At 40.9% G+C, this 14,982-nt stretch overlaps 1 protein-coding gene across 1 annotated transcript in view; it reads right to left on the bottom strand.

Annotated features, from left to right (window-relative positions):
- The window catches only part of LOC113034160 (transmembrane protein 132D), a 34,470-nt gene extending 20,105 nt beyond the window's left edge, over positions 1-14,365 (bottom strand). The window contains exons 1-3 of the mRNA XM_026188526.2: positions 13,826-14,365; positions 8,104-8,980; positions 37-174 (exon numbers count right to left, since the gene is read on the bottom strand). Of these exons, the coding sequence (XP_026044311.1) occupies positions 37-174; positions 8,104-8,980; positions 13,826-13,898 (1,088 nt within the window). The 5' untranslated portion in view covers positions 13,899-14,365. The remainder of the gene's footprint in view (positions 1-36; positions 175-8,103; positions 8,981-13,825) is intronic.
- Between the last annotated feature and the right edge of the window lie 617 nt (positions 14,366-14,982).

Below are 14,982 nucleotides of genomic sequence, written 5' to 3'. Positions count from 1 at the left end.
GTGACATATAAAGTAATGTGAAGAGAACAGACTTGCCTTTTCCCAGGTATGGGAGCCTTTCTCTGACAAATAACAGCGATGGCTCCATCCACACTCAAATCCAGAGTGATGTCCCACAGTAAAGAGTTACTGGGTGTTACTGTTCGAAAGGTCACACCTTTCCTTACTGTTGCTCTGTGAAAAGTCGAAAATGAAAAGGTCAAGAATGCAATAAATTTTTACATTACATTACATTTCTGGCTTTTTCTTTTTTTCATGAGTTTTGGAATTTTCTTGTGAAAAAAAATGTGTTAAATATAGTTCCCTCATGTACAGTAGATTTAAACTTCCACCTTAAAATTCATTTATAGGTGAATTTAATTAATGCTTTTAATCTTGTCTGGTTTCTCACGATAAATCCATTTCAGTAATAAGAAGGAAGCTGCATAAAGTTGATATTCAGGCCTGGGGACTAACCGAATAGATAGAGCATTAATTACATTAATTATATAGGAGGTAACTTTATTCCATTTTAAAATAAAGACCAGTATTGGTAACTTGCAGGGTTGTAGGCTCTCACACTTTTCAACATCTAGTTTTTGTCTCACACTGCCTCAACAATCTTATGACAAATAAGAAGAAGCCTCAACTCTGACTGGTGCAGTAATTTAATGTACAAACATTAATGGAAATACAGGCAAAAATAGAGATTTTAGGATTCATTCAAATTTGAAAGTCAATGACCAACGTGAACTCTCTTAGGTAAGGTTTCTGTACTTTCTTGAAGTAGTCTTCAGGAATAGTTCTCCAGCCTTCTTTAAGAACATTTAACATCTTTAAGAACACCTGTCTTTGGATGTTGGCTGCCTTTTTTCTCTGTTTAGATGATCCCAGACTTGTTGAGGTCTGGGGAGGCCAGTGCTTTTCGATCTAGGTATGCTTTTACCACAGTGGCAATGTGTTTGGTATCATTGCCAATCATTGCTTTCCAGATGGTATTGCATGGTGGATTAAAATCTGACAAGCCCCCAAACACCACTGGCTGAAATGCAGCCACGAACCATGACAGAGCCTCCACTCTCTTTTTCAGATGGCTGTAGATACTCACCGTTGCTCCTCTCTCCTGATGTCCTCCATATACACTGATGATGATTTAAAGCAGAATTTTACATCTGCATTTTCTTCCCATTTCCCTCCCTTAAAAAATGGCAATCTTTCCACTGAAACCATTTCCAATGATGCAGATTCATCATTGGGTTCAGTGAGGTATTTGCTGGATTTGTTCCCATTTTGGTCACTGGGCTTTTCAGATACTGTTTATCTGCTGTAGATAGTTTTTTTTAGGCCCACTACTTGTTCTTTTGTCCTCCACTTGTACAAAAATTTTTGTTTGGTAAACTATGTTCTCTTTCATAGATTCAGCTAAAGAAGACGGACAAATTATGCGTATTGTGACAGCCTGCTAGCTAAACACACACACACATATACACACACAAAACCAAGGGCTGTTGGGAAAATCGTAGTGAAAGTGAGTGAAAAAGCAGCCAAGACCTTCAGAAAGTTTGAATAACAAATATAAGCCGAGTGTTGAAATTACATCAGCTGGAGAGTATGTTTAGTTTGTTGCTTCAAGCTGTTTGTAGGACTCTTTCTCTCTTGTCTCAAGAAAACGATTTCTCCTGATATAACTTACTAGTTATAAAAATATTAATTACATTTATAACACATAATTGGAACAAGTTACCTCTCAACCCTGATATTGCATAAAACATCAATCAAAGGCAATATTTATTAGACTCTGTACATACAGTTAAAAGAAAATGTAAAGAAAATTGTAAGAGAGAGAACATACAAAAACACAAACCTGTGATATATATATTTATCCTTATTTCAACCTGTAATTACCATCACCTCTGTGCAATTAAAGGTGCAAAGAAAACATTGTTCTTTCTATTTATATTCACGTGCTCTCATTATTCAAAATGTACTAATGGAGTATTAGTTTTCTTGGTGTCTAATTTGTAAACGGTGTGCATTATGCAGCCAAACAGACCTTCCCCGTGGGGCTTTCCCAGCATAAGCAGCTTGCAGTAGGTCAAATGTTAATGAGATACTCTTCTGGAAGAATTGTGGAGGCCAGGAGGGGCACACATGTAAATATGCCAGACTTGCTGAATATGCACGAACAAGACAGAGTATCCGAATGTTCAGGAAAAACATCCTCGTGTGATTCTTTGTTTTTCATCTGCATGCAAAGCTGTGTGGTTTATCTCTGAGATAAACACAACTGTTGAGCGCATTATGAGTCTCAGAGGAGGTGTAATTTTTGATAGGAACAACAGCAATCTGAGCGCTTCTCTTTCTTTGGCTTTGCTGTTGTATTTCAAAAGCAGGCAAAAGAAGAGAGGACGTTACTCCCTTGTTATGCGCGGTGACAGGAGAGCAGCCTAAGCATGCATTATCTCTTAATTGAAAAGCGTTACTCGTGTGCATATTTTTTACATTTGTACAACAAATCTGAGCCACCCTTTGTAACAACATCTGCACAGCAAACATGTAATCTGGAAAGAAACATCTTTGGCAAAACCGCTTGAGACCTTTGCTCCAGATTACATGCAAAATGTAATCAGGAGAGAAGGTCTCAAGTGGCCACTGATTTTAGCGCATAAGTTTCTGCTGTGGAGCCGCATTTCCCTGTAATCACTCGCTGTCTTAATGGCTGGGATGTGAGACAGAAATATGGCCCTCATTCCTTTTCAGAATGAATAAATCTGGCTCCTGTTGCAGCAACAGTGACACTGTTAAAAACATAAAATGGACACAGAGCGTACGGGTTAAAGGTCGTAATTAAAAAGGACTGAACGGTATCATTTTCAACAGTTTAATCTTGCGCCGTCATGACCCTGAAGCAGCTGATTTCCATTCCAGCTGCTCAGTGCAGAAGCTCATTTGTCTGATTAATACAGGTTCCTACATGGAGCGGAGAGCTAAAGGGTGAAATCATCTAGTGGTGTAACTTGTGACAATTGCACACAGCTGAAAGCCACCTTTTTAGAAACAGGTTAATCACTTTAATATTTATTCTGTTATACACTGTTATAATATTCATTCCTTCAGTAGCATTCTGGGTAGCTGAATTCAGCATTCAGTTGAAGCTTCTATTATTGCCATCATTCCCAGTTTTACTACAGAGGTTGCTATGGCAAACGCAAGTCAGAAATGTAAGTCAACTTACAGACTGGAAACTAATTAAATCAGCTCTAGCTCTGAACACTTCTCATCACATAAAGCAAAAGGAAGAGTGAGATTCTGTTGCCGGTGTATGGCTTCTCTGGTGGTATATCAGGTGGCAGATGAGAGCGGAGCAAAGAGGAACCTGCAAGTCCCTGATTAGGATGAAGGTAAGGAGATAACAAGAAGGAAGGTGCATCTAAGGTAATGATAATTATTTTTTGTCTTCACATTTCTTATCAAATGTAATCTTTGTAAAAAAAAATAACAATGCTCCCACCGAAAAGTTTATTTCAGTGTTTAACTTACACACATATATTGTATTTTTCGGACCATAAGGCGGACCAGATTATACGGCGGATTAAGCGAAACAAACATTAGCATTCATCCTCCAGCTTTACTGTTTATGTTATGCTAACATAGCTGTGTCGCTACTAGCCATCACATAGCACATCATTATATACCAGATAGCCCAACTTCAGTAACCCTACAAAAGTCACTGCTGTTTAGTTTTCTGTCTTTGTTTATGTTTGAAGTGATAGCAGAGCTGTACATTTTAATTTTTCAGAAATTTCTCAGTCAGAACATGCTATATCATGTTTAAGTGGAAACTAGCGCGCTAACTACCTGCTAACTTCTAACCCCGTTAAATTATATAAATTCCGTTTTCATGGATGCCTGGATGTTAAACTTAATTGTTACACCTGGTAAAGCAGCAACGCTGATCATTTTATTAAAGATGAAAGAATTTAGACAGTTTTTAACTCTCAGTGATACCGCAGTGTTGATTGCCGTAGCTGTAATGCTCCGACAATCCATCAAGTGGTGCGGCATCGTAGCTTACCAAAGTCGTACTAAAACATTTTTTGATAGATTTTTGAGCGCCGTGTACCACATAAAATCGGTTCGAGGTCCTCAAGTACAACCAGAATTCATACATAAGGCTCACCGGATTATAAGCTGCACTGTCGAGTTTTGATAAAATTAAATGATTTTAAGTGCGCCTTATAGTCCAAAAAATAGGGTACCTTATAAGAAAAGGTTGTTATAGTTATAGCAGTTATTCTTCTTTTAAGGGCATTAAAATTCAAAGCATGAAACACAATCTACACGCATTGCATCAAACTACCACATGCAATATGGAACGGAAATCTGCAGTATGATTTCTTTTTCTATTTTCAGTATCGCACTGCATATCTCAGCTTTGGTTGAACATTATATTTACTTCTTTTCTTTTATCTTTCCTTTCAACAGTGCTTACTTAGATTGTGAAGTTTACTTTCAGTGGGCCAAAACTTTAATCCACCGTGAGTGAGGTAAGCAGGATTGCATGTTCGGTGTATTAATGAGAGCACCTTGGAGGGCTGTTAATCTAGTAATGGCCTCTGAATAACGTGCGCGCCGATGAAACACCTCTGTGTATTGAGCTGAGTGGAGCAGGGTTTAACTAATAAAAAGTGACAGTAACAAGAAGACTTATCTAAAGCCCCTTTTTTTCTGTCTCTCAGCTCCCTTGCATTAAAAAAAAGAATCCCTTGTGACTCGAGGAGGCGTATTTCTTCTGAACATGAACATGAACCAGTGTCCATAGCTTCAGTTAGCAGGGCCTGAGGAGGCAGCGGGCAGGGAGAGGCACTGAGGCAGAGAAGATGGATGGCTGTGGAGACCGAAGCTGACACTGTGTGAGAAAAGCAGCTCTCAGGTGCTGCACCTGCCATCCATCTCACTTCTGACCAGGCAAGGCATGAGTGGCACTGTTGTTTCACCTTTTGGATACTCTTCATCCACTTAAGGGGCGCGTGCACGCACTTAAAAACACTAACGCACAAGACAATGCCCACAAGAGAACCGGCCCCAATAGTAGACATCTACACTTTCAAATACACTCAAAGCGAGCCTCGATTGCCCTCGGCCTTCATTAGCCCTCTCCTTTTCCTTATTTACTGTTTGTAATGCAGTGTTCTTTAGACTTATATTGATTGATCACAGACACATGGCCAACAGAGCAACAATCAAAACAGCGCACATGCAACGCAAAGAGCACAGAGGCTGAGTTTGATCAAAGACCTAGAAGATATCCTCCAGCTCACCCAGATGCATTCCATCATCAAGGCTGCTATCGAGATGCTACATAGGGTTTGTAATTACTTTGCTGATATAATTTGTGTTCCCATCTTTAGCTTTGTGAGTGCATCACTGCGGGGCCACAGCACCACAGTGAACCCCAGTGCAATCGGAAACAGATGCAATCGTTAATTATGCAGGCAAATGTCCACCGTTTAGCCAGTCTGATGGCCAGCCATCGGCAACGTGCTTATCGTACTTATGGAGCAGTTTAGGGAGTTGGGGAGATGTTCATGCCAACACTCCTGCCAGATGGCAGGCACCGCAGCACTAAAATGGATGTAAAAGCCCTATTTGTCACCGAGTTGAATGATTAGACCCGTGGTTGAAAAGCTCACTGACGCGGTGTCCTGTTGATACAGAAACTCACTGTTAATTTATTGCCTCAATGCTACTTTTAAATAAAGCCATTAGAATGGGGGAGCTGGGGGTACTACTGAGTCTGATTACTGAATTTAAATAGATGTTGAGACGAAAACGGAAAAATACACTCATACTTGCTCATACTTCATTCCACTCAACTGGGAAAAAGGATAATCTAATTGCCCTTCCTGTGGGTAGCGCGATGACGGTAGTACAACACTTTATCTGTGACCTTTACAAAAGCCTCACTGAGAGTGACAGGTTCGTTTTTGCCATGACGGACGGACAGGTGTGGCTTGTCTTTTCTCAATCAACCTCGAATTTGTATTTCCCTTGACTGGAGCTATAGCCATCAAACACAGGTTTATCATGCTGATGAGAGAGTATTAAGTAAAGCTTAATGGAACATTCAGACAGTGATAAAGCACACAGACAGCTGTTGAGGACTGGATGCACAGCGCTTCTTAATGTGCTGATAAGCTGGCTGAGGGCTGCACTGTGGAACTGAGTATGGAACTTAAAGATACAGTCAATATTTTTAAGTTAATGGTCTAAAAAAAACATGGATGTAGTCACCAACACGTACAGAAGGGACTTCATTTTCCTTTCTAACGATGTTGCCAGAGAACAGAAGAGTAGGAGAAGAAAGGAAAGAAGTGAGGCAGCATTAATGCTTTCCTTTTGGTTCATTTGTGTATGATTGGGTAAATGAATTAAAGCAGAAATGATTAAAAGTGACACAATAAAAAGAGGAAGCAGGGATTGGTTTTTGGCTCCGTTGCCTAAGCTAAAAAAAACCCAAAACAAACAGGAAACCAAATAATGAAATTAAGTACATGGTCTAATCTTAAAAAGCAACAACAACAAACAAATGTGAAACTATTTCATAATACTTCTGGAAATCCAGCGACAGCTGAAATATTTGATAAACCACCTTCAGACTCAAGTTTGCATGTTTCCTTTTGCAAAAGAGCCGAGTACCTGAGAGAAATGTTGCTTCCTGACAAGGAGGACAAGTGCACCCATGCACAGCTGTCAGCTCAGATAATATGGTCCTTTTCCAGCATTCACAATTGAATTAAAAAAGGGGAATTAATAATCCATGACTGTCTGCTCACCCACTCACCTTCAGTGAAGCACGCATGAGCAAGTCGAGGCGGAAGTCACTTCTAAAGTGTTTGAGGTATTGATTTGATTCTGTGAGTGCAGACTGTCCAGGAACCGGCACTTCTGCACTTCGGTGCTGCCTTTAAGGCCGGTTCTTAAGTCAGGACACCTTCCACAGATTTACGACACTCTCAAACAAAGTCAATTAATAAGTGAGTCTTGTATGGAAAATGCATTTGACGCCTCCTGTCAGACAATAATTCACTGACTTGGAATAAAGCTGATAGTGTCTTGAATAACAATTTGTAAAACCTGCCTCTAATCGGGTCAACGTAAATCTCTGCTTGTCTGCGCTGACAGCCAACCTCGACAAATGTAGCTTTGCCGCCGCGTGCTTCTGTTTGATCTTCGCCTGGATGATGATAACAAAAGGCTGCAGATGACCGTGAAAGCCATCAATGAAACGGTGAGTGCGGGTTGGAAGCATTTAATTTAAATCCAGTTTTGAGGTGCCAATCTCGCCGCGTTGCATCATTTCACCTGTAAAAGGGAAGTAACAGACTGACGTCTTGAGAGACAGCCGTGATATTAGGCTAAGGATAATTAGTCAGCTGGTTGAGGCATTGGTTCTTGGGAAATATGGAAGGCTGTTTTTTGAAACATGTCTGTATAAATTTAGCCTTCATTACCAAGTATGTCAGAGGTCTCCAGAGGAATTACAGTCTTTTTAAGATGGTTCTACAAGTGCTCTCATCTCTATTCAAAAGCATTCTGCATTGCAAAGTGAGATGAAGCCATGCTACTAATCTCCGCGATCTGCATACACTCTACAGCACTGTGCACTGATCCTGAGCATACCCTTTAAATAAAGGAAATAATGAGGTATATGGCACACATATTATTTGCTCCGTGTTAACCTTGATGACTCCTGCTGTTAAAACTGCTCTTAATGTCTTCAGGCTTTGCTGCTCAAATAATCCATCCCGTTTCCAGGAAAGATGGTTAACAGCTATGATATTTCCAGGCAAATGTCATAATCCATACTAAATCTCATTTCGTTCAATATTCGCTTATATTTGATGGCAAAGGATTTGGGTAAGAATTAGGGAAGATGACTAATACTATTAGTGAGCGGTTCCCCATTCTGAGGTTTTGCTGACCAGATGATTTCAACTTTGCTGAAATAACAGGCCCATGTAAATCGGGGACAGAGTTTCTCTTATAATACTGCAAGCATGTGGTCAGCCGTGACATTGCTGACCACTGCAAATTTCAGGGAGGCAAAAAATTCCATTTTACCTGAGAGTGAAGTTAGTCAGCTGAGCAGAGCTGGCCATGAGTATGTAGAAGGTGGCGATGTCAGTCTTCTTTAGAGGTTTGGAGGATGTCCGTATGACGATGGCATTGCCGAGCTTGAGGCGCGAAAGCGTTGCCATCCCCTTAGGCACCTGCAGAAGACGCACACTTCCAATCCTCTGCATAGGAGTGACAGGAATAAACTCTGCCTGCTGCTGTGAACCCCCCCACCGACTTCCATCCACAGAATTGCACTTCCCTCTGACTTTTGGCTGAGCCTGGTAGTACAGCTCCACAGGGTTCCCAGCAGATGGATCCTGCCTCTCTCTACTGGTGCCCTCTGACCCTGGAGCAAACCAGCCAGGTGTAGGAACCAGCTCGGCCATGCAGGTCCCCCTCTCACCTCCTATGGCACAGGAACCCCTCACCTCCTGGGTTTGCCAGAACGCATACACGGTCACACATGGTAGCTCATCCAGTGCGCCTTCCCCTCTGTTCCAATCCCTGCCTGCAACATAGAAGAGCACCCTGACTTTGGGCTTGGAGGAGAAAACCCGAGGCGTCAGGACAAAGGCCTGGATTTTCCAGTTAAAGGTAAAGACCTCTGGTGCATTGAAGAGCTTCACAGACTGGACCATATCTAGAGGCACGGGTTTCTCTGCGGACATGGTGCGATAGCTGGCGTTGACCACCGGCTGGCGGCTGGCTCGTAAAATAACAAAGGGCTGGATGTGGCTCTGCATGCTGGAGTTCCTCATGAAGTCCTGCCCTACCTCTTTTAGGAAGAGGTAGTCGGCATCCTTAACTTCGTAGCTGACCGGCAAGAAGACAGGGAAAGGCACTGGGCTCTTGTTGTCGGTCAGTTCTTTACTGCTCAAATCTGAAAGAGGAAAATTGAAAATTACACTACTGTTGCAGGACAAAACGTTTATGCTACTTCTGAATAAATCTTCAAAACTGAAGGATTTCACTTTTTTGTCACATTTGAAGACAGGCAGTGTCCCCGAACCACACGAATATCAAAGTCATACAAGGCCAACTGATCAACTGAGTGGGACTTTAAAATATTAGACTAAAAGGCCTCTGGCCTTAATCTTAAAAGTCCTATAGCACAGGTGGAGCAGATGTTAAACTCTTTGGCTTTGTCACCAAATTATTGGAATTGTAAAAGGTTACGAACTGTATTTGTTTTATGAAAAAAAGACAACATTCCCAGTGTCCTGGTGTCACATCAGATTGCTTTGATGTGGCCTTAAAATACATTAACAGAGAAAATCTGAAATAAAACATGAAGTCAGGATGAGACCAAATAAAAGATGGTCCTTTCCCCAAAAGTCAGATCAGCCCGTTACTAGCCGAGTTGTAACAATCCAACATCGATTTGTTGACTAAAGCCTTTTTCTCTGCACAGTATGTAATTGTTTCCAGGTAGTTAATCCTGGTAGTAAATAGGTTTCTATGGAAATAATTTTTCGAAATGCTCTTTAAAAAATGTCGCCTGCCGTGTTGTCATGTTCAAAAGTGTCTCTGTTTTCCCTCCATAGCATGAGAAGGTACAATCTGATACATCTGGCACAAAGTGGAAATAAGCCATCAAACACTGGGATTAAAATGGCTTTTCAGATTGTCTCTAGGCAGGGGGAATAAGTAGTGACAAACAGGGCTGTGCATCATTATATCAAATGAAAGAAAGTAGATTTGATGTAAAAGACCAGCATGCACCTGAAAACATGGTTACTGGTTAAGGTACGCATTTGTACACCAGCTGGTCTGTGTCGGTGTGTTTTGTACAGTGATAACAGGAGAGTTACAGGAGTACTGTAAATACTAATCCCAAGTGTAAAGAATGACCTTTTTGCAATCGCTGTGACAAATCAATCGAACAGCATAAATGTCCCCTGATCTGATTTCATGGTGAGTGTTTACCGCGCTGGAAATCAGCAGAGGTCACTCATGCGTCATGTGTCCTCATTAAGTGTCCATTTTGACAGAATTATGAAGATTATAGCTGCTGACCCGGGTGTGCACTTTTGATCTGGTGGCTAATTGCCCTACTTGGTGAATCATGAACGCATAAAAACAGAAACACTCATGTTTACTATAACAACCTGGATGAGGCTGTTGTGAACATGGCAGCAAACCCAAACTCAGTGTCTTAAAAAAAAGATCAGATCTACAACTACTGACTTATGTATATTCATGAGAGAGTGAATGCCGCATTGAATGCTATCTGCCATTGAATTATTGATCAGTATTTATCAAATGAAAAAGGTTTGACGTTTTTCTGTGTCAAATTTGTTCCGCGTGTCCCTCATGGCTGCCGGCTCTTGATGGGTCCGTCTATCACGACCGCTTCTGCTTTTCATCCTCCCTCATTGAGCCTGTCGAGCTGGCCTGACACTTCGCACGGCAGCGACTGTACTGCACATGTCACTATCATGTCAGCCCAGCAGCCCTCAGAGGACGACAACAGCGTTTATTTCCTCCCCTTCCACACACAGACAATAGTGTCAGTCATGTTCACTGAGTGGGTGACACACTGCATGAGGCAGAATCTGGACCTAGAATCTAGGCTATCCTGGCTTAGCCTTCCAGTGGGCACTGACAGATGTGCTATTTAATACCAGAGCTGGCAGCACCTCCAGTTGGAGTGAATATAAACTGGCTCGCTGTGTTCCAGGCGGGAGCATTCATCGCCGCTGTAAAGTACGCCACATGCAAGCTCACATCTTTATGTTTGAGTTTAATGTACACTTCTTGTTATTTCACATCTTTTTTTTCTTGATAGTAGACTCCAGAAGCTGTTTTGCTTACTGGCTAGAAGGTTCGTCCTTCTGCTTTGCCAATATTTAAGATATTTATCAAGTAGCCAGTGCAAGCAAAACTTCTCCGATGATGAGAGTCCAGCCCTGAACACGAGAGCAAATCTGGCACACCAGCTGTTCCAGCCTCTCAAATCACTCACTTTGAAGACACTGAGCTTCCCGTCCTCCTTGGCTGAATCAGGGAGCGCACGTGTTACCATGCAGATGTTCATGCCACCAAAAACTGTTGTAAAAACTGCAGCAGGGAACATATTCAGTGGCTTCCACCTTAGTGGTGTACAGTATGTAGGTTAAGTGCTTTCTGTGTGCGGGGGAAGAAAAAAAAGCTCATTTTTTGTGCCAACGTTTTGTTGATAATCAAATCTTTGTTCATCCCTCTCTGTGTCCAAATGAAAATGCTCCCTGCATGAAATTAGATTTACAAGCACTACCACTGAATGTTAGCAGAAAATTTACTTCAGGTAGGATTTCTTACCGAAATGAAAATGAGACGATACAAAAACGGAGCTTTCTGTGTGTCATACCGCTTTCTTTCTTTCTTTCTTTCTTTCTTTCTTTCTTTCTTTCTTTCTTTCTTTCTTTCTTTCTTTCTTTCTTTCTTTCTTTTATTTGAATCATTTGTTCAAAGATACCTAATAAGAGCTTTACTGCTATGCATCAATATGGACATGTTCACTTCTTGCAGTACTTTAACCTAAGAAGTTGGTTTGCTCTGTTGTGCGTGTAAGAAACAACAGTCTGCTTATTTAACAGCTTCGAGACTTCATTTATCGAAGAGATGTTGATTTCAAAATAATGTTTCCCCATCGCCAGCTTTAATAAAAACACTTGTGTCTAATGAGCTGCATTTTGCCCTGCAGTTTGTCTCGTGGCTTTGTATTAAAGGTTTTTCATTTGCACATCAGCTAACTGATTTTCAGTGTGCTTGTCTTTTAGCGCTATTTCTTCACTTGTAATCAATCTTTGTATTATTCTAATAAAATGCAAAAAGCCCTAGCATCCATTGTGAATTCTAATGCGCACTAATGGCTTGTACCATATGTGCAAAACAGCTTGCAGAAGTGAGTCGATTCCCAGTAGCATCATGGAAGACAAACGGATGTCTGCGCTGGAATTAGTAATTGAGAGAATGAAAGATGTGTTCATTTGTGGCTCAAAAGTTTCTCTTTCACGCCGCCGTGAAAGGTTTCTTTCCCCTTTTTTCATTTTTTTATCAGATATTGCATATACAGAAATGTGCTGTTTATAAATAGAAAGTGTTGGCAGTGGATCAGATGCTAACCGCACTAATTATGCACCTGCATTTTCTTAATCTAATGTTAGCACTGTGACTGTTTATCCTCTGACTGGCTAACCTCTCCAATGCATCTAAGTTTAATAGAACATTATAGGTTCTCATTAGGATCTGACAGGGACACTTAGGAGTCCACTTGGGAGATAAACAGCAGCGTGCAACAGAGGGAAGAAAAGCTGTTAGTACATCCATGAATTTTTTAAAAAGTTGTGCAAAGTTAAAGTACCTTTCAGCAAAGAAGTTAATCAACAAAGCACAAATAGAAAGTGGGAAAAAGGGCAAAAGTTTGGTCCAGTAAGAGGTGGAAGACGTGCAGGAGCACAAGCACTGCAATGTGGTGTCTGCTGGAGCAGGGTGCTAACAGGGTGCTAATGAAATGCAAATTTACAAAGATCGAAGTTTGCCTACATCTGCCCATAACCCTTTAGGGCGTTAGAGTGTGTATTCAGTTTAAACAAAACTAGAATTGAAAAGAAATCATGTTTAAAACCTTTCATGGGTAGTTTCTAATTAACAATAAAGATTGGATTGCAAACATTGAAACTGTAATCTAATAACCGCAAAGCTACAAAACCAAGCATGGTTGTACACACTTTTAAGTAGAAAAGTTACCAGCCTGCATAGTCCAGTTAAAGCATCATACCCTCATTTTAAATGCATTATGAGGGGCTTTATGATGTGCGAAAATACTCCAATAAATGCACTAGTGATCATATGGCATGTAATGCTCTGACTTGCTGTTGGAAAGACGGGAGAAAATAAAGAAGAAGAGGGAGGGGGAAGAGAGAGAGAGCAAGAGAGAGAGATCTAGGGAGGCTTAAGCTTATGCAGTGATTGGTAGGGATTGCAATGTCCAATGAGACTCTTAAAGCGGCTTTAAAAATCTGTTTTATCACAATTTCTCAATTTTTATCGTTTTATCCCCACAAATCAGCCTGCCTTCATTCCCTGGAAATGGTCATCTAAGGCAGTTATAGGCTTTACACAAATGCCTTTGAGATGTGCTTTTTCTTCTTCATTATCAAGTTGGAAATCTAGATTGCCTGCTTCTTGTTTGCCTCACTGTACATGAAAATTGGGTCCCCCAATTTTTTTTTTTAGCAGAAAGCCAAAAGAGAAAGTAATACTTCCACCATGACAAGAAAGGCACTGAGCATTAAAGCACTGCTCACGTTGTAATATAAACCCATCAAGTTCTTTACCCCTCACTGATTTAATCCTAAATGTTTAATAGGCTATTTTACTCACTGCTGTGACACTCTCTCCTGCAAGTAAGACACATGTGCTCGTGTTACCCTCACTGGATCGCTGTAACACAGTGGAATAAGATGTAAGTCACAAATGAGGACATTTATGTATTATTTATGTTTTTAGAAGATGCGTTAATCTTTAACGGCATTGCTGAGAATAGGCCCACCTCCATTCAGTAATATGTACACATGATGGAGAGTTCAGTCTAATAATTTGTTTTCAGCTGTTTAAGTGAAAGCCAATCTTTATGTTAATTCATTGCACTTTGACATGCGCTAATCTTGAACTCATTTTTCACCTTTCTTCTTTTTTTAAATTTAAAAACAAGCAAACTAACCACTTTGTTTTCACCTACCTTGTGTAATGACTGCTGTAATTGTTGCAAAGACTATCTGTAAGATCCTCCAGCTCTGCCAGTGCGTGCTCATTTTGGCACCCGGCTCTGCACGCTATTCCAGGCAAGTTCCCTGCGTCCGTGCGGTTGGGTTTTGCTTCAGTAGGTTAAGAAGAGGGTCCTTTCATCCATTCCTGCAGTTCGGACGCTTTCCATAATCACACCTGTGCGAGTATAAGTGGTAGTGTAATCCGTATTGCTGGAAAGATGGAAAGCGCATCGAGGTCTGTTCAAGTCCCGGCTGTGCGTAAAAGTTGTGCGTAACGATCCTTGCGGGACTCTTAGTGTCCGATCACAAGACGTGAGGCTCTTGAGGTGAAACCGTGTGACTGAGAAAGCTACGTTTGGATCATTAATGCCGTTCTAAACGAATTATCTCGACAAGTTGCTCAGATTGAGCCGGTCTCCCAGTCTGCCGTCGCGGTTGGGACTCTGCGGTGTTAAACGGTTGAAAGCAGATCACTGACTGTCTTGTGCGCAATCCTCAGGGTACTAAACTCATCATCTGTCACTGTTCACTCGCTAAGGAAGCCACGTCCAGTACGCAGCGAGTAGGATTAACCCTGCCTTGCGTTTGATTGTAATGTCAGAAATGATCATAGATGCCGGATTTCTGATCACTTAATCTGCTTCAGTCCATGATGACCCACGCTCAACATTCAGTAAAGCTACTATAGTCTGTTTGTGTTTTGGAAGCTAACTGTCCAGATCTCATTAGTGAAAATAACAAACACAAGGGATAAATGGGAATTCACGTGGACCAGTATTTGATTTGAATTCGGTTTTTTCTTTTCTTTAATAATTGGATGGAAGTGATTATTTATATTTGTGTTTTTTTCTTAAATTAAATATTCATTGTTAATTATTATAAAATATAAATGCTGAAGTAGAAAAGTAACCTTGGCCTCAATCGCGATTTAAAAATATATATATATCCACAGCGCAATTTCACTCAATTGTCTGCTTTGTGTTACAAACGTACTGAAATCAGCAAACTTGTTTCTTCTTTACTCTCCAAATCAAGGATGATTTTCTATACAGTGTCTGCAGGCATCGCAACCTTTTCAGACATCGGCTGGTTGAGTGCAGGTTACAATCAGTTTAAACTCTGCCAGGAT

Source organism: Astatotilapia calliptera, chromosome 12, assembly GCF_964374335.1.
Source record: "Astatotilapia calliptera chromosome 12, fAstCal68.1, whole genome shotgun sequence".
Lineage (NCBI taxonomy): Eukaryota > Metazoa > Chordata > Actinopteri > Cichliformes > Cichlidae > Astatotilapia > Astatotilapia calliptera.
Note: the sequence above shows the minus strand (reverse complement) of the source record. Positions and strands in the feature narration are given on the sequence as shown.